Source organism: Rhinoderma darwinii, chromosome 5 (assembly GCF_050947455.1).
Source record: "Rhinoderma darwinii isolate aRhiDar2 chromosome 5, aRhiDar2.hap1, whole genome shotgun sequence".
Classification (NCBI taxonomy): domain Eukaryota; kingdom Metazoa; phylum Chordata; class Amphibia; order Anura; family Rhinodermatidae; genus Rhinoderma; species Rhinoderma darwinii.
This window is the reverse complement of record NC_134691.1, coordinates 150,270,906-150,290,621: the sequence shown is the minus strand read 5'-3', so window position 1 is coordinate 150,290,621 and position 19,716 is coordinate 150,270,906. Positions and strand designations below refer to the sequence as shown.

At 41.3% G+C, this 19,716-nt stretch overlaps 1 protein-coding gene across 1 annotated transcript in view; it reads right to left on the bottom strand.

The window, feature by feature from the left end:
* Positions 1–11,580: 11,580 nt before the first annotated feature.
* Positions 11,581–19,716, bottom strand: part of ELOVL2 (ELOVL fatty acid elongase 2) — a 103,863-nt gene continuing 95,727 nt past the window's right edge. Inside the window, exons 7-8 of the mRNA XM_075826639.1 lie at positions 17,972–18,106; positions 11,581–14,290 (exon numbers count right to left, since the gene is read on the bottom strand). Of these exons, the coding sequence (XP_075682754.1) occupies positions 14,165–14,290; positions 17,972–18,106 (261 nt within the window). The 3' untranslated portion in view covers positions 11,581–14,164. The remainder of the gene's footprint in view (positions 14,291–17,971; positions 18,107–19,716) is intronic.

Genomic DNA, 19,716 nt, shown 5'->3' with positions numbered 1-19,716 from the left:
TTGGCGACAGGTCTCCCGGAAAACCCGCAAGCACAATTAACGGGGTTTGAATGCCGTTTGGAAAGGGCTCAGCATGGCCAAAATTGGTGCACAGGACATCCATCTTGGATTCCACTTCACAATGACTGTTTTCCCCTATGTACACGTATGTTTGGCAGCCTTGGCTGCTGTTTTGTTCTCGGTTATGTATGATTTATGTGTTGGAAACTATGCTTCATATATGACTAAGTCTTGCATTGTACCTTTGGGCAGATTGTATGTTCTTTTGAAACTACTAATCCTAATCTTGATTTTTTCCCCCTTATCTAAACATGGGTCAAAGGATTCATAAACGGCCCTTTCCCTGGATCTGTTGGTATACGATTCCGGTCGGTAGGTCGGGGCTCAAGATGTCGGGGCGTGGGAGGAGTCCTAGCATGTTGATTTCAATGTACAAATGCCGCTTAAATTAGTATCTTTAAATGTGAATGGGTTGAATACCCCTCAAAAACGTAATTATATGTGGAAAGAGGCCAAATCACAGGCCTGCGATATCCTGTGTATACAAGAAACGCACCTCATTGCTAAAGACGCACACCGAGTTAAGTGCCCTGCTTTCCCGCATGTCTTTCATTCACACTTCCACAATAAATCTAAAGGGGTAATGATTGCGGTTAGGAACACTGTAGCATTCCACTTGGTCCACGTCCAGATAGATCCTAACGGTCGCTACATTGTGTTGGTGTGCCTCATTAACAACTTAAAAACTACTCTAGTTAACCTATTTGCCCCTAATACGCGGCAGTTGAGTTTCATGCATAAAGTATTTAGAGCCCTAAACAAACACAAAGATGGCAAGGTAATTGTATATGGTGATGGATGTAACTTTGGATTCCACCTCAAGTGATAGATTGGGACAACCCCTTTTAAAAACCTTAATCCAGCGGGAAGACCTGTATGACAGTTGGAGAATACAACATGGCACAGAACGGGACTATACGTTCTATTCTAGTCCACACAACTGTTATTCTAGGCTAGACATGTTCCTTACTGACAAGAACTCCTTGCTCCGTCTAGTGAATTGTACGATTGAAGGGATTACTTGGTCAGATCATGCAGCCATAACCCTCACATTACAAGAACACAATACTGCTAATAACGCCTTTGTCTGGAGATGTAATCCATATCTTCTTGCTCACTCTAAATATAAACAGGACATTTTGAGGGACCTGAAAGAATACTTTAGGAGTAATGATATGGGAGATGTACAGGATAGCATATTGTGGAATGCACATAAAGCATACATTCGTGGGTCCTTAATCCGTATGGGACATAGCGAAGGGAAGCAAAGGGCAGCCATAATTACTGATCTCACGAAGCGATTGTACGCATTGGAGGTGTTAAAAAAGACCCTGCCTTCAGCCCAACAAGCTGAGAACCTACGTAGCGTCCGTCAAGAATTTACGTCTAGCGATGGTCTCTGAATATGAGAAATCACTGCGCAAAACTAAAATTCGTTACTATTCACAAAATAACAAAGCCGGCAAATTATTAGCTTCCCGCCTTAAACAACAGAGGCAAAAAACGAAAATCCCCTTTTTACTTGATCCTAACTCGCGGGCCCATATTGAACATCCGTTACAAATTGCTCACCAATTTAAGATCTTCTACGAATCCTTGTACAATCTAAAATCAGACCCATTTGTTTCACACCCTACCATGGAGGACATTCAAACCTTCTTACAGGACATTCCCTTATCTAAACTCTCGGAGTATCAGGTGCAGAGTCTGAATGCCCCATTTTCTGACACTGAAGTACAAAAAGTTATCCTTAAACTAGCCCCGGACAAAGCACCTGGGCCGGATGGCCTCACGAATGCATATTATAAAGCTTTTAGAGAGACCCTCACCCCATACCTATGCAAACTATTTCAATCGGCACAATTGTCTGGTTCTTTCCCCAAAGAGAACCAAGAGGCTTTAATAATCACACTTCCAAAACCTGGGAAAACCACTGATCAACCCCAAAATTTTAGGCCAATCTCCTTACTTAACATTGACCTGAAAATTTATGCCTCCACCCTTGCCAACAGACTGGCCCCCCTATTACCTCTCCTCATAGCAGACAACCAGACTGGCTTTATAAAGGGGAGACAAGGCTCTGATAACACGGGTTGTGGGGTTGCTACACCACATTGAACAGCACCAGATCCCTTCTGTATTGCTTGCATTGGACGCTGAAAAAGCCTTCGATCGTATTTCCTGGTCCTATGCCTTTGCAACACTACAGAAAATGGGGTTTTCGGGGACTATAATGGCGGCTATTCAGGCTCTGTATTCAGACCCCTCTGCAAAAATCTATACTAACGGGGTTTTGTCCCAGGACTTTAAAATTACCAATGGCACTAGACAAGGGTGCCCTCTGTCGCCCCTCTTATTTGTTCTCTCTATGGAACCGTTAGCTCAACTTCTCAGATTACACCAGGAAGTCCAAGGTATTAAAATAGGATCAAAAACTCACACCATATCACTCTATGCAGATGATGTAATTCTATCATTATCTAACCCAGAGACCTCCTTAGAAGCGGTGATGGATAGCTTACAACACTTCAGCAGGGTCTCTTTGTACAAACTTAATACTTCAAAATCTCAGATCCTCCCCTTGAATATCTCTTAGTCTTCCCTGCACTTTCTGAAGTCCAGATATAATTTTGTATGGAACATGAAGGAGATAACATATTTGGGTCTGCGTTTGACTAAACATCATAAAGATTTATTTGAAGCAAATTATATACCTATTAACAAGGTGATCCAGGCGGATATTGATAGAATGCTGAAGGTGGAGGTCTCTTGGTTGGGTAGAATAGCGCCATTTAAGATGATGGTTCTACCAAAACTTTTGTACCTTTTCAGGACTCTCCCTATTGCGATCCCTGCCTCATACTTTAAACGCACCCAACGCCTATTAATGTCCTTTATTTGGGAGAAGAAGAGACCGAGAATTGCCACGCAAGTCATGTATAAAACTCAGGCCTCGGGGGGCTTGGGCGTTCCTCACTTATATAGCTATTATGTGACAACGTTAACCACACAAGCCATACACTGGTGGAGAGAAGACCTTTCGAAGCGTCATATATAGGCTCAAAACACCTGAAGGCCTTATAATACTTACCACTAGCAGGCTTACCACTTCCAGGGGGAATGTCCCCTCTCACCAAAGCAACTGTGAATTGTTGGGCGCATATGCACACTAAAGCTTCTGACATATTAGACATACCTAGATCATATATTCCGATAGATTTTCTAGAATTCGCAAATGTAGATTTAGATCTAGGTAAATGGAAAGTACACGGCATCAAGACGTGTGAACAATTGTTTCATGAGGAAACATTTATGAGCTTTGTTGACCTGACCAAGTCCTCTTCTCTCCCACAAAATGAATTATTCAGGTATATCAGGGTTAAACATTTCATCCAGAGTCATGTAGGCCTTCGGTTCCAGGGGAACTTATTACTAGTGAACAGCTTCAATAAAGGTACAAAGGGCTTAAAACATTTATACTGCTCAATGTCTTCCCACTCGGTCTTTGAAAAAACGAACCCGATAGTTGCTTGGGAAAGGGAGTTGGAGACCTCTTTCACACAAGTCCATTGGTCTCGGGCCCTGACTTGGATACATCGCTCAAGTTTCTCATTTGGAAGCTGCAAATAAAACTTTGTTTAGGTAGTATTACACCCCGGACCGCTTACATAAAATGTACCCCGCTTCTAGCGCATTATGTTGGCGGAACTGTGGTCACAGGGGGTTCACTTACCCATATACTGTGGGCCTGTCCCATTATTCAACAATATTGGGTGGGAGTGTACAAACTAATGGAAGATGTATTCTCCATGAGCTTACCTCGCTCGCCACATACGTCCTTGCTATTCCTAGACTTAGATAATATTTCCTGGAAAAACAGGAGACTTGCCTGCAAAATCCTAGTAATGGCTAAATTAGTGATAACAAGATACTGGTAAAAACCTGAAGACCCTCCTGTACCAGAACTCATTGCATTGATCAATACCACTTTTATGTATGAAAGAGCAATTTCTCAATCCTCTCTTTTAACGTTCATTGGGCTGTGTGGGTCGGATCATCTTTCTGTACATGTCCCTCATAAACAAAACATAATTTAGACAATCTGTTCAGGGTAAATCGACTAGTAAATCGACTAGTTTATCGACTAGTATTTCCTTGGTTATTTATTGTTTTCTTTTTTCTGTTTCGGTTATTGTTACCACTGCTGTGGCCATATTCTGCTCGGATCTGTCGTTATTGAGATCTGAAGGGGTTTTGAGGTTGATTGGTTCACTGTGATACGTCTAGTCCATATGCTTATGGGTCGTTTTGCAGTGGACCTATATTATTCTCATACTCTGCATTGAATTATTGTATGTTATACAAGATTATATTCCGAACCCCTGTACAACTATATTTGTGACTTGACAAGACAGACTGGCAGTGATGGCTTGTTGTACTGTTATATTGTTTTATATGTCTGAAAAACTTCAATAAAAAACTATTTGAATTAAAAAGTAGCATGTGCTAGAAGGCACATGCTGAAAGATTAAGTACAGACTGAGGGGGTATGTGAACTGTGAAGAATATAATTATGTATATAGTTTCTTATTGTTTGTTAAATGTGTATCTGTGTATGACCAATATGGAAGAAAGTGCGTAATCTAAATATATCAGGGCATCTTCCAAAGCTTCCCTGTTTTGTAAAGGTGGCGCGCAAAAGGTGACCTCTAAAAGGATGTACAAATGTACATCTGACTAAACTAAATCGGATGCATATAAATTAAATCAGTGTAACGTTCACACGACCTATTTTCAGACGCAAACGAGGCGTATTATGCCTCGTTTTACGTCTGAAAATAGGGCTACAATACGTCGGCAAACATCTGCCCATTCATTTGAATGGGTTTGCCGACGTACTGTGCAGACAACCTGTCATTTACGCGTCATCGTTTGACAGCTGTCAAACGACGACACGTAAAAATACAGCCTCGTCAAAAGAAGTGCAGGGCACTTCTTTCAGATGTAATTTGAGCCGTTCTTCATTGAACTCAATGAAGCACAGCTCAAAATTTACAGCTGTCAGAGAAGCCTTGCAAAATGCGAGGCGGCGCAATTACGACTGAAACGAGGCAGCTGTTTTCTCCTGAAAACAGTCTGTCTTTTCAGACGTAAATGCCTGCTATCGTGTGCACATACCCAAACAAGAAATATTGCACAGTGTGCCTGATGTATCAGTACAAGCCCAAATACACAGTGTAAAAGCATTTAAATATATAAAAGTGAAGAAACAAGCGATGGGCACAGAATCATGTGACCCAAAAAAAAGTAAGTGGTATATATGTACTCTGCACATATTTAAGTTTCATTTTTAGAATGTGTGCTGTATCTAATTTTGTCCTTGGGGCACACTTTAAGCCACAAATATAAATTTTTATGAAAAAGGGGGGGGGTTATCCAACTAGGTAACAAGCTGAGGAGGAGTCTCCTCCGCTATACTGCCATTCTACTGCAGATACTCTGCTCCTTTCTTGACAAGCAGGGAAGACAGCTATTTATATTGGTAACTCTGAAGTGAACAGAGGATGTAGAGACCTGGCTATGGGGAGAGTGACTGAGCAATGCGTGTCCACTAGCACTCGGCTCATTAAGGACGTGCAGATTGCTATACAGTTTAGACACCAGGTGGTGCCATACTATGTAAGCGAATATCATAACTTTTCACTGGATTGTTTTTTTTAACTGCATGTAAGGCTCTTTTTACTCTGCGTTTTGCAGTGTCCACCAAGATTCCCACTGGGAGGATTCCCTGAAGGAAACCTCCAACATATAATTTAACCTATAGGTTATCATGTTAAAAAAGAAAAAAAAACATATATACCGGGCAGTATATATTTATTTTATTTTTTTACTGGATGCCTCTGTATGTTTTACTATTTTTGGACAAAAAAAACACTCTTTATGGAATAAGCCTCCTGCCTCTCAAACCTCTTGCAGCGGTCTTTGGCTGAATATTCACGATCACACCTGCTAGTAATGACTTGGACACACACTTGTCTGGACATGCATCAGTTTTGATTTGTCACACGTTTACATTTACGGTTTCACATACATATTAAGGTAGACATACTTGACCTAAATAACCCCTGATATGTCTGATTAATTGTATCACAAATCTAAAATAAAAAACACCTATATCCAGTGCATATTGCATGCTTATTTTCTGTATCCGCACAGGAAGTTTTACAGAAGGCTTGTCCTATAATGTGCGAAAATGTTACAATTATGATTTGTAATGATGAGATGTTTGCACATAGTATTCGTGGATATGTGAGGATAAATCATTTATTAGATGAACGTCATTCACACTTACAAATATGTCCTGTTGTCTTATACCCCTAAAATACTTTATTTAACTCCTGTACACCTCTCCTCATTAAAAAGGCATCCCTTGGGACATGCCCGTATGCAAGCTGAATAGATGCACAGTGACAGCACTTCAAGCCGTGGTAGGTTAAATTCCTCATTACAAGGCGCACCATCGGAAATTCACCTCGCTCTACACGCCTTACGTGCAGTGGAGCCCTCACACTCCGTGGTGAGACTCTCTGGTAATGCCATCTGGCCGTCTTGACCGTCCAGAACGAAGGGCCTGGCAGCACATTTTAAGGAAGCGCCGACTCTCCTAATGCAGTACGAGACCACACGATCCCCTCTGCAAGACTCCTGACTCTCATCCCTGGACATCTCCCCTGTTAGGCACAGGCAATGATTAAGATTCTCTAACCTTGCAAACCGGTTGCTGCAGTTCCATGCCCAGAAGAAGCTGGGCAAGACCGGCTAAAATCACCCATGACCTCACCAAGAAAATTAGGAACATGGGCACTGGCATGGTTTTCGAAGGAATAACGTATGGAAGCAACAGATGCGTCCCACTTCTCGCTCCAACAAAACGTACTTGGTTTGGGAAGAAAAATTGCAACTCCAGAACAAGCTGAAGGACTTTGAGAACAGGGCCAAATGTTGTATAAGGGGACTACCCGAGCACATCGTTGACCTGCAAGCCACAGTAACTGCACTATTCCAAGAACATGCCCCTAATATCTCAGTGGAGCGCCTTGAAATTGGCAGGATTTACCTAGTCTTAATGGCTAAGAAAGTTAAAGGACCCTCTTTTCACGTGACATTAGAAAGTTAAATTTCTACAGACGTTACAGTACTACGGCCGGCAATGCCAAATCCTTGTTTGTCACATACCAACTATTTCCTGCCCTGGCTCCCTACACTATAGCCAAGAGACGTGCAGTGATGCCCTATCTAAAAATTCTGTAGAGGAAGAACATAAAGTACAGGTGTTGAGACATAGGCACCCTTAACCTTACCCCACAATGCTTACTCCTGTGCTGCATTTGAAGGTTCCTTGTTCCCCCTGCTTCAGTGTTGTAAACTGTGGACAGCAGCCGCCATCCCACCATAGCTCTCAAGATAGTGGCGGTCATGTGACTTACATGACAACTCTGGATGCCTGCAGCATGCACAGATACAGGATAATACTGCTGCCTGTATCTGTGCATGCACTGGATGTATTCATGCACTGGACTGGACGCGTGCCAGTGCACTGGACATATTCATGCGCTGGACGTGTGTTTGAGACACAGGCACCCTTAAACTAGCTCCCCCTGCTTCAGTTGTGTAAACTGTGGACAGCGGCAGTGATTCCATCCATAGCTCTCAAAATGGCGGCAGTAATGTGATCTACATACATGGCTGCCTTCAGCATGCACAGATACAGGAGATTCTACTGCCTGTATCTGCATGCACCGGACATATTCAGTCAAGGTTCAATGCATGCGCAAATACAGGAAATTCTGCTGCCTGTATATGCGCTTAATGTATTTATTACTAACGCAGAAGAGAGGGCAGCCAACCAGGCAGTCATGTGGGCAAATGACATGACCGCCTGTATCTTGAGCTATGGACGGTATCACTGCTGCCGTCTAACATTTATACCTCTGCACCAGGGAGAACAGGGGACCTTTAAATGTAGCATGGGGTAAGCAATGGTAATAGTTAAGGGTGCCTGTGTCAAAACACAGCAGTTTAGGCTATTTTAGAAAGTGGCCGATCTCCTTTTTTCTATGCGGATACGGTTCACACCATAAAGGAGATGACAAAGTACTTCTCAAAACTTCAACTGAAAGACGCCGCATACAGTGCCCCTTCAAGCCGATCACCTCCTCCAGAGGACCCAACCCATGGCAGACCTAGTACCTCACAGCCTATAGACACCCTCCCAGCTCAACATGCAGCAACTTCATCCGAATATGTGCCCTGACTCTTTGCTGGACTTTCTACATTGCCCATCTGTATCTGTTCCGCTGTTTTGGATAAGCTTCAGCCATGATTAAGGACGCTCGCAGCGTCTGAAACGCGTAGGCTTTCAACCATCATCACAATTTTTCCTTACACTACCAGGATGTCACGCTGTGTACCCAGATCCTGATTTTAACCAGCCAAATTACTGGCCCATTAAACTTGGAAAATCCTTTCCATTCTATCTTATTTTTCGTGCTGGATCCAACCCTGCTTTTCCTTATTCCATTCATACTTTTTCCATGAGTTGCCTTATACACCCTTTATTGTTGATGACTAACTTCAAAGAACATTTTTGTTGATTTTTTTTCTTATCCTTTCCCCTCGCACATTGCCACCCTTCTTCATACAAGTCATAGCGCATGTTTTGTATGGGTATATTTTATTTGCCCTACTCCTTTCCATTCGTCCTATGCCGTATGGGTCACTTAAAATCCTATACTGATTGATAGTCTAACACGTCCTCCTTATGCCCTTAACATTAGTACCGCACAACAAAGCATCCCACTATTAATTTACTATTCATGCCAATGTGGTTTGCTTGCAAGATAACTAGTTCCCACTTCCTCCTACCCCGTTAACTTCCCCCTCCTATATCCATTTCTTTCTTACTAATGCTCTAGACAAGACCAGTGGGGGGTGGGGTAACAACGCTGTTCTTTTTTTATATCTAATGCGACAATCGGAGACTCTGAAGGGAGATACGTTATATGGTCAGGCACGATTTAAGATGATCCTGTTACAATAGTGTTATAGTATGCACCCATCGGCTGTCAACCAGTCATTTTTGTTGCAGCTATTTTTATTGCCACCCATTCTCAAGGACTGACTATGGTGTGTGGAGACTCAAATTGTATCCATGACATAAAGCTAGGAAGGTCCACCCACCCTCCTCTTCCCCACATTTTATCCATATCTACTCACCTGGTTTTACTGGTTGGACGTCTGCTTGAAATGTATCCTAACCGCAGTCTACACCCACTTCCAGACTCTATACTGTCTTCAGATTTAATCATACCTTTGTAAAGCCTGAAATTCCTACCCAATTTCTGCACCTCATCAATTCTTACTGTCCCCTGGTCAGACCACAGTCTGATTAGTATCTGCTGATCTTCACTTGCTCCCAAGGCTACATTGGCTTCTTAATTACTCCCTCTTCTACCATGAAGAGGCAGTCATCTACCGGGAATCCACTCTCAAGGAATACTTCTCCCTCAACACCGCCTCTGCCTCTACTCCTATTTCTCTTTGGGAAGCCAATATAGTTGTCCTAGTGGGCCAATGTATACAAGAATCCTCTCAGAAAAAAGTGTACATTTGGAATTAGAGGCAAAGGTGGCCTGGCTTGAGGCAGGATTTAAATCTTCTGCACGTGACTCTTCCCTACGCACCTTTTTCATTCAGGCCAGGACAAAGCTTGACCTTTGCCTCACTGAGCAAGTGGAACGCAAGCTCCACTGATCAGCACAATGCCACTATACCTTGAATAACAAATCCTTTACTCCGTTGGCTCACAGGTTTCTGCAATTCTTCATACCGTTCAGCTTTGTTTATCCTTAAAACTCACTGTAACATCACTACTTCTAATCCAATTCATATCGTTGAGGAATTTAGATACCACCTGTCTAGGGTGTACAATGAACCTTCCCGCCTAATACTTCAAACATTTTGAAATATTTTGGTGCCTTGCCTCTCCCTGCTTTATCCTCCACCTTTTCTAAAACCCTAGGTTTGAATGTGACCGTAGAGGAGTGATCAACTCTTTAAAGGTCAATTCGTGACCAGGTCTAGTTGGCTTTATGGTCAAATATCAAAAAAATTTGCCCTATTCTTACCCCTCACCTCTGTTAATTCTTAACTGCAATTAAATCTCAAAATTCCCCTAATCCAACTACGGTTGGAAGGCAATAATCAATAATTCCAAAACCTGGCAAGGATCCTTTACATTGGGCCAATTATAGGCCTATCTTGCAAATTAATAGAGATATTAAACGCTTTGCCAAGATTTTAGCAATCAGACCTTACCGTGGTCCGGGATTATTGATCGGCAAAGACCAGGTGGGATTTATACCTTGCAGACAGGCTACGGGTGGTGTACGTCGCCCGTCTCACCTGATACATCTATGCCATTCTTGTAAAATACAAGTCACAATGCCATCTCAAGACATACAGAAAGCATTCAACACCATTTTCTGGTCTTACCTGTTAAGAGTATTATGACATTTTCTTGCGGACTTAATCACTTGGGTCAGAGCTCTTTACAGTTCCCCATCAGCCTTTGTACGATACAGTGGCTGCTCATCTTCCCAACTCCCAATTTCTCATCTGAACCCTCCTATTTATCATTGACCTTGAACCGATCTGCATCACGATGAACCCCAATGTTTAGGGCATCAAGCTTGCGTCGGTCCACTACAAGCTACAGCTGTTTGCAGACAACATCCTCCCTACCCTGACATCTCCTGTAACTTTCCTCACCAACCTCTTGGGGAATTTGTCTAGCTTTACACTTCTTTCAGGACTGCAGTCTAGCCATTCTCATGCTTCATACCTGGTGGACCTGTACCAGGGTGGCCAATTATTTTTCCACACTGTTACGGGCTGTTATAGCAACTAAATGCCCCTGGGAAGCCCTTCTTCAAAAAAACATTAAAGGGGTTCCCTGTACTAAGCATAAGCGAATCCATTTCTTAATTCTAGCTGCAATGAAGATGATAGCTAGATCCTTGAAAGAGCCCATCCGCCGCCTCTCAGAATTTATGGTTTGAATACAAAATTACATGTATAATGTGAAGGTAACGGCAGGCTCAAGGGGCACCCATGGATAGCATATGCGTCTCCCCACTACAGAGGTCTAAGTCCCCCCCACCTCTAGGAGACTAGTTATCCCACTACCTGATCCTGATTCACCTAGCTATACTGTACATACACCCACTAGGCTGAACATTTTCTGATAATTGGCCAACCAGTGAGGCCCCCCCCCCCCCCCCCATCTGACCTTGTTTTTATTTTTCCTCTTGTGTTTTCATGCTAGTGGGCCTTTTGCCCATCTGTTTGATATCAAGATGTTATTGTTTTGCCTTGATTTCACTCTTTTGGCAAGTGTTTCTTGTCATCTGTAGGCAATACAGTTATAACTACCTGTAACAAAATAGACGCCACTTCACATTTGTTTGTACTAATATTGTTTATTTGAAAATTAAATAAAACAATATCTTATTGATTTTTTTAAAAGTTGGTATTCATTTTTAAGACTCATACAGGCGCTTCATCCATTGATTCCTATGGGAGTTACGGAAACAGCCACCTCTCCATTGCTTCCCTGCCTTGATGCGCCAGTTCGTGGCCGCCTAACCAGACAGGACAGGGTCTACTGACCCCGTTCTGGAGGTAGAAATTGAAGGAGAGCCTCACACAAATGCGGCGGTCGCCTCACCATGTGGAACAGAGGTATAGATATTTGAGACCTGCATCTATCAGACATTTGTGGTATATCCCTCCCGTGGATATGCCATAATTGTCTTAGAAAATAAGGCAAGTTGAAAGTATTTTTCCCATCTATGTATTTCTTATCTCTTTGTCTTTACCTTTATAAATCACACTGAATAGCCTTTGCTAAGAGGCATCTTTTAGGCCTTATAATACGTGTGATACAGATCTGTCAAATGGCGCCATTATAATTTAAATTTAATTTATAATTTAATCTACTTTTCTTCAGGGTGACTCTGATTTATATTCTGGAAATGTGGCAGTTTTAGAAGGAAACAAATTGGATTCTACATTGCTATTCTCTTCAACCATACTGTTCTAAAATACACTGAGCTTTGGAAACCCTGAATTATCAGAGCGAGAAAAAGTAAAAAAACAAAAACAAATAGCGGAGTTTACTAAATGCTAAAATGTTGTTTGGTGTAAACAATCCTTATAATAAATTGGGTAAGATACACAAGCATTTGCTGTAATAAGTCGCTGCTTTGGAAAAAGTTTACGTATATGATTGTATATATATAAAGGAAAATAAAACACAAAACGGAGACAAGTGAAAAATAACTCCCCATTATGTTTTGTCTGTTTTTTATTTTGTTACATAACTGCATACACAGTATTTTTTGAGAGATTGTATGTGTGTGTCTGGTAAAACCCATAGACACACTCACTAATAATGGTAACTGCTGCTTCACTGTGGAAATGTGTTTAAAAAAAACACACTGTAGATTTGTTCTTCGTTTACTTGAGTAGAGAATAGGGAGATTTACTGACGCAATTGTGCTTGTTCTCTGACCATGAAAATACATGCAAAAGGCATATTTATCAAGGCCAATTGCTACTTTTATCAATAAAAAGTTAATTTGTTGAAGGGGGATGTGACTATCAAGTCATACCAAGTACAACTAATTTCAATACCGTGCTCTCTAGTACCCAACAAACCTGCACCTTGTTGGAATATTTAGATTACGATTCACATAAAACTCCAGTCTGCAAATCTCCCTTATAGTTCCTTGAGAACAATTACTGTGGTAAAGCAATAAAAGGCTATACTTTATTAATGTGCTATAGAACAATGCCCATTTATCACTACTTTACATTTGAACAAAACTCAGTTGTGTTGTTTTGTAACCATGCAGGCAATTGGAGTACGCTGAACTCATTGGTATATTCGTTGAACCAGCCTAAGATGGTGTCATTTGTGACATGGCTTGTAATCACGCTGCAAGTAAATATTCGAAGATGGGTAGATGGAGGCAACATAGGGATGCACAATTCAAGAACATATTGCCTACACCATTACAACCAGCCTGACCAATAAACACTAGGCCAGATTAGTACATGGATTAATGGGATTTTTGCCCAATTATGACTAGCATCTGATAATGCAGAAAGCAAAGTTATCCAGACCAATATTCAACTGTCCAGCCCGTACCCAATGTAGCCTCCGTTTCCTGTCCTTAGCTGACCGGCTACAGCAGGCCTGACTCCTATCTACTTTTATGAGGTTTGATGTGATGTGCTGTGCGTACAGTGATGGTTTTCTACATATCACTGTTTGTAGCTATTGTGTTTTTTTTTTTGTTTTTTTACTTACGGTCCGCTTGAGCTCACACTCATTTAACAAGATGTTTTCGTCTGCAGAACTGCTACTCACTGGATGTTTTATGCCACCTTCTCAGTAAACCCTACAGACTGTTATAAGTGAAAATGTCACTGAGTCACTTTGATCCAACTTCTTCCCCCAATCTTGTGTATAGACGTGATCCAATGGTTCAGTTCAATGCGCCTGATGTATTGGGCTTCAGCTGCGTGATTGGCTGGTAAAATGTTTGCATAAGACCGAGAAGTTTCACTTTGAATGTCTTTACAACTCGGAATAAAAGTTTGAATGTGTTGAAAGTAACATACAAGTCTTGTTTTCATAGAATGTAAACTTTAGTAAGTACAAAGTCCTACATTAAATTAAAAATTATTAAACATGTAAAAGAACGTCATTGGGATGTTTATAAGGCATTTCCTGGACTACACTTAGTAAGTACTTGTTCCATTTGCAATATTATGATGACATTTGGACAAAAAGCCTTTGATGTCATAATCTTGTCATACACTATATATATCAAAAGATTATAATAATTTGGGGTAGTGATTATTTAAAAAAATGTTTTTTAACGGAAACAGATTTTGTTCAGCTGTTAGGAGACCTAGAAGCATGTTTAAATATCACTTCAAACAGAGGCCGCTTCTTAATAATCCATCTCATGTTCTAGTTGTGTTTCTTGTGCACAGCACCATTGCTTACATTCACTAAGTCTTTGTGAAATCCATTCTTCAGTTCTATGCTTGCTGTCGTTCCATTTGCATCTGATTTTGATCGTTTTGCTTTGTAAGTCTAAAGAGAAGAATAAAGTTTACATTGTTAGTGTATCATTTTCTCACATTGTTCAACCTCTTTCCAGTTGTATACAAAAAAAAGCAAGGAAATAATGGGATGTCCCAGATGTGTACGTTAAAGGGTTATTCCCACCATAGACATTTATTGCATATCTGCAGGATATATCATAAATATCTGAAAGTTGCAGGTTCCAGAGGTGAGATCCATACTATATTCATACCTCTGTCCCACCTGGTGAGACGACCTCCACATTTGTGCGAGGCTCTTTCCTTAAATTTATATAGAAGTTATAGCGTGATTGCGCGGCTGTTTCCGTAACTGCTATAGAAATTAACAAAGAACCATAAAACATGCGCAGCCACCTCTCCATTCTTCGCCAGGATGTAGCATTATGTAATGGGGAGAATACAAATAGGTACTAAAACACGTCAGGAGAGCTGACTGTTTCCTTATAACCCCCACCCGGAGGTCGGGTGGAGGAGTATGAAGCGGGCTCACCGACTGAGCCCACTCCATAAAACGAGCGTGTCTGTTGTATGTTACAGCCATCACTTTAGTGTAACAGCGGGATCAATAGCGACTGCGGCATCTAAGCCATTAGAAAGAGGGTGACGGCCCCCTCTGACAGTCCATCAGCCTCCCGCGACGCAATCACAGGGTGTCGATTGTTGTCATGGCAGTCTGGGGGCCTAATGAAGGCCCCCAGGTCTGCCATTTTTGAACTCCGATTAAGCCCTGCCAGGGGAGCATGTCAGAATCCTGATGTACTTGTGCAAGCGATCTAACAAGCGCTGGTTCAATTCCCCTAGGGGGACTAATAAAAAAGCTATACAGTTAAATAAAGGTTTGTTTTAAAAAAAAAAAAAAATTATATATATATTTTTCAAAATTAAATCTTGCAGCACTCCGGTAGAGTGCTACCGGAGTGCTGCAAGATCTCTTTTTGAAAATTGTAATTAGTCCAAGGGATCGGGACTACTTCCTGGGCACCTAGATATATATTTTTCCAGAGTGCTGCTGCTGTCTTCTTTTTTGTATGTATGTATATATATATATATATATATGTTAAAAAAAAAAAAAATTCCCCCAAAAGCAATGTAAAAAGAAAAACAATCACTGCTATCGCCGCGTCCGTACAAGTCTGAGCCATAACAATATAACATTATTTAACCCGCACGGTGAACGCTGTAAAAACCACCAGAATCGCTGTTTTTTGGTCACCTCATCTCCCACAAAAAATTGAATAAAATGTGATCAAGTCTTGTGTACCCCAAAATGGTACCAATAGAAACTAAAGTACGCCCTGCTAAAAATAATCCCTCATACCACTCAATCTACGGTATAATTAAAAAAAAGTTATGGTTCTCCGAATATGGTGACACAAAACTAATTTTATTTTTAACAATTCGTTTTTTCTTTGTAAAAGTAGTAAAACATAAAAAAAAACGATATAAATTTGGTAATACCGTAATTGTATGGACCCGCAGAATAAAGTAAACATGTTGTTTTAACTGCACGGTGAACGCCGTAAAAACGAAACCCAAAAAACAATGGAGGAATCTGTTTTTTATTCCCCCAATTCCACCCAACAAAGAAATGTTTTCTTGTTTCCCAGTACATTATATAGCAGAATAAATGATGTAGTGGGAAAAACAACCCCTCATACGGCTATAACGACAGAAAAATAAAAAAGTTATTGCTTTTGGAACGTAGGGAGAAATAAAAAACGAGTTGAAAAACGGCTGCAGAGAGCAGGAGCTATTGACCCCGTCCAGTGTAATGTATCGGCTATATCACTGCAATTTGATATTGAGACAATTGTTTGTGATTTAGAGGCTATGTTCGCCTTTGCAAACTTTTTTTTTTTGTATTGCTCCAGTGCATCTAAAATCAAAAAACAACTTTGCAATCAGTCTTTATTTAAAATATTTACAATATTGAGCCTACATGTTTCCATAGTTATATTGTGTAGTCTGATCCTGCAGTCCTACTCTTTTCTATCTAGATGTAAATTTTATTGTCATATACATGAGCCTTTCTCAAGCTGTACAACCATATGACAATGTCAATTATAAGTACACCCCCCCCCCCCCATAAGCACATGCTCCTATATAAAGTTATTAGGTTACCTGAGGCTCTGTCACCAGATTTTGCAACCCCTATCTCCTATTGCAGCAGATCGGCGCTGCAATGTAGATCAGAGTAACGTTTTTGTTTTTTTTAAAAACGAGCATTTTTGGCCAAGTTATGACCATTTTTATATTTATGCAAATCAGGCTTTCTAAAGTACAACTGGGCGTGTATTATGTGCGTACATCTGGGCGTTTTTACTTTTAATAGCTGGGCGTTGTGAATGGGAGTGTATGATGCTGACCAATCAGCATCATCCACTTCTCTTCGTTAACACCCAGCTTCTGGCAGTGCAGACACACAGCGTGTTCTCGAGTGATCACGCTGTGACGTCACTCACTTCCTGCCCCAGGTCCTGCATCGTGTCGGACGAGCGAGGACACATCAGCACCAGAGGCTACATTTGATTCTGCAGCAGCATCGGCGTTTGCAGGTAAGTCGATGTAGCCACTTACCTGCAAACGCTGATGCTGCTGCAGAATCAACTGTAGCCTCTGGTGCCGATGTGTCCTCGCTCGTCCGACAGGATGCAGGACCTGGGGCAGGAAGTGAGTGACGTCACAGCGTGATCACTCGAGAACACGCTGTGTGTCTGCACTGCCAGAAGCTGGGTGTTAACGAAGAGAAGTGGATGATGCTGATTCGTCAGCATCATACACTCCCATTCACAACGCCCAGCTATTAAAAGTAAAAACGCCCAGATGTACGCACATAATACACGCCCAGTTGTACTTTTACTTTAAACACGCCCAGTTGTACTTTAGAAAGCCTCATTTGCATAAATATAAAAATGGTCATAACTTGGCCAAAAATGCTCGTTTTTAAAAAAAAAAAAAACATTACTGTTATCTACATTGCAGCGCCGATCTGCTGCAATAGGAGATAGGGGTTGCAAAATCTGGTGACAGAGCCTCTTTAGCTGGGACTGTCCCTCTTGGTCACTACGTCTTTGTCAACCAATCTACTTCCACACCACCAAAATGCTTTATCAAGCATCGCTGGTGAGGTAGCGCAGCTGGGGTAATTGGAGGATCAGTCTGAGTGGCACTTGACTGACCCGATGCATCCCCTACAACCGATCAGTGCTCATTTTCCTCCCTCTGTGACCAATGGGATTAAAATCAAACTTTTTTGTATATGACAATAAAATGTATATCTGGACTGCATGCTGACGTCTGCTGCACAAACTTTTAGATTTGATGAAAAGGGACACCACACAGGATGGACTTGCATCTTCCTGGCAACATTTTTTCTGAACATTGGTGCTGTTCCTGTTTATTTATTTTTACTTCAATTTGTCTAATACATTTGCTTTGTTCGCAAGAATTAGAGGCACTCTGCCTGCACCTTGATATAAAGCAAAACACAAACCTTACGGCAAGAATGGGGTGAACGGTAAAATAACTATTAAAAAAAATAATTTGGGTGTTTCCATGCAATTAACAAAACCCCAGGTGAGGAATAATCCAAACCAAGCATTGAACACTTTTGAATATGAAATATGCTGTCAAAATAGTGTTGGCTGCATTTTTAACCTGAATAACTCACCTTTAGATAGAAGTTTACAAATAATATTACCAATGTAGTCATATAAGAGGACTGGAATATGAGACAGCCAAAAGGAAACCCACAGGGCTTAACTACTGCACTCAGAGTGTGTGAGATGGTGAGCAGGAACTGAATCTGAGAATATCAAACAGAAGACCCATGACTATTTCTGATACAATAAATAACAGTATCTTTGTTATTCAAATTTAAAAAAACAAAAACATTTTTATAAGGTTTATTTGCTGCATAATGTACCGTTATCTTAATGCCCAGAGGATGCCAACATCCAATTATTTATCTCAATACTTTATCATGTAACACCCACTGTTTGTCTTAGATTAAACCATTATTATTGGGTTATTTATTTGCTACAGTGATGTCTGAATAATACTATAACATTGGCATCAGAGGCGTAACTTGAAGCTCCTGGGCCGCAATGCAAAATTGTAACAGTCAGGGCCCCCACCTGCCATGTGCTATTTATAAAACTGGTGTTTACTTACGTGGCAGGAAACTTTAGGCCCCCAAAGGCACCATGGCCTGAGTGCGACTGCTACCTCCACACCTCCTATAGATGCGCCCCTCATTGGCACTATTTTAATAGTCCACAACACTTTTTGTTTTATTTCCCTAAAGGCTAAAGTTTGCTGAACAGAATCGCTGCATCTTATACATTAAAAGAAATAGTAAAATCAATGTTGAAACATGTTGTAAAGCTTGAAAAACGATACGTGAATCTGCGTGGATGATTGAGTACTTAATTACCAATATACTCTTCATAAAATCTGGGGAGCATATATTTATAAAAAAAAATTCATGTTAAATAGGAACTACACTTTCATCAAACTTTTGATATGCATAGAGACATATCAAAAGTTTGGATCGGTGGGAGTCCGAGTGCTGAAAAACCCACCATTGCTAAAATGATGGTGCAGAAGCACTCAGCTGAGCTCCTTCAGCTATGATCAGCGATCATCGTCATCCTGAGAGGGAGCGCAGATCACAGCCGAAGGTACAGGTGAGTGCTTCTACGCCTTCATTTTTGCAATGGTTAAGGTCTCGGCACCCGGACTCCCACCGGTCCAAACTTTTGATATGTTTCTATGACATATCAAAAGGTTGATGAAAGTGTAGTCACTCTTTAAGTCTTTTCTTCAATCGGCGACATTCACATGGCCATATGAATAGTCTATACGGGAGCTGTTAGCTTTGTGCGAAAGTCTGATTTTAACTGTGGCACAAAACTTATGGCCGCATGAATAAAGCCTTTAGGGTTTCTTAAAACACTGTTTTATTGTATGTCCCCTTTTTTTTCCCACCCATTTAAGTCATGGGGGGACGGGACGTTGCAGCAATAAAAATTTCCCAAAACCACAATGAATACGGTAGTGCTTTTTTTAAAACGCCATTCCCTACTATGAGATCTGGTAAAATACTGCAGTTGTAAAGGATCTGCCAGGCACAACTTCTGTGTATACGCCCATAGGTAATCAGTCTGCACCTGAGTCTATGTCTCTGAGACTGACTCCATCTTCCACCACTCAGGATGGCAGGCTTAGGAGTGGGAGAGCCTATCGCAGCCTGGCCAGACGGAGCTAGCTCCCGCCCTCTGTATATTTATACCTGCCTTTCCTGTTCCTCCTTTGCTTGTGATTCTTCTCGTTTGGTTTCCTGGCCCTGCTACAGCTTCTAACTATTTGATCCTGCCCCATACTGACCCTGGCTTACTGACTACTCTCCTGCTT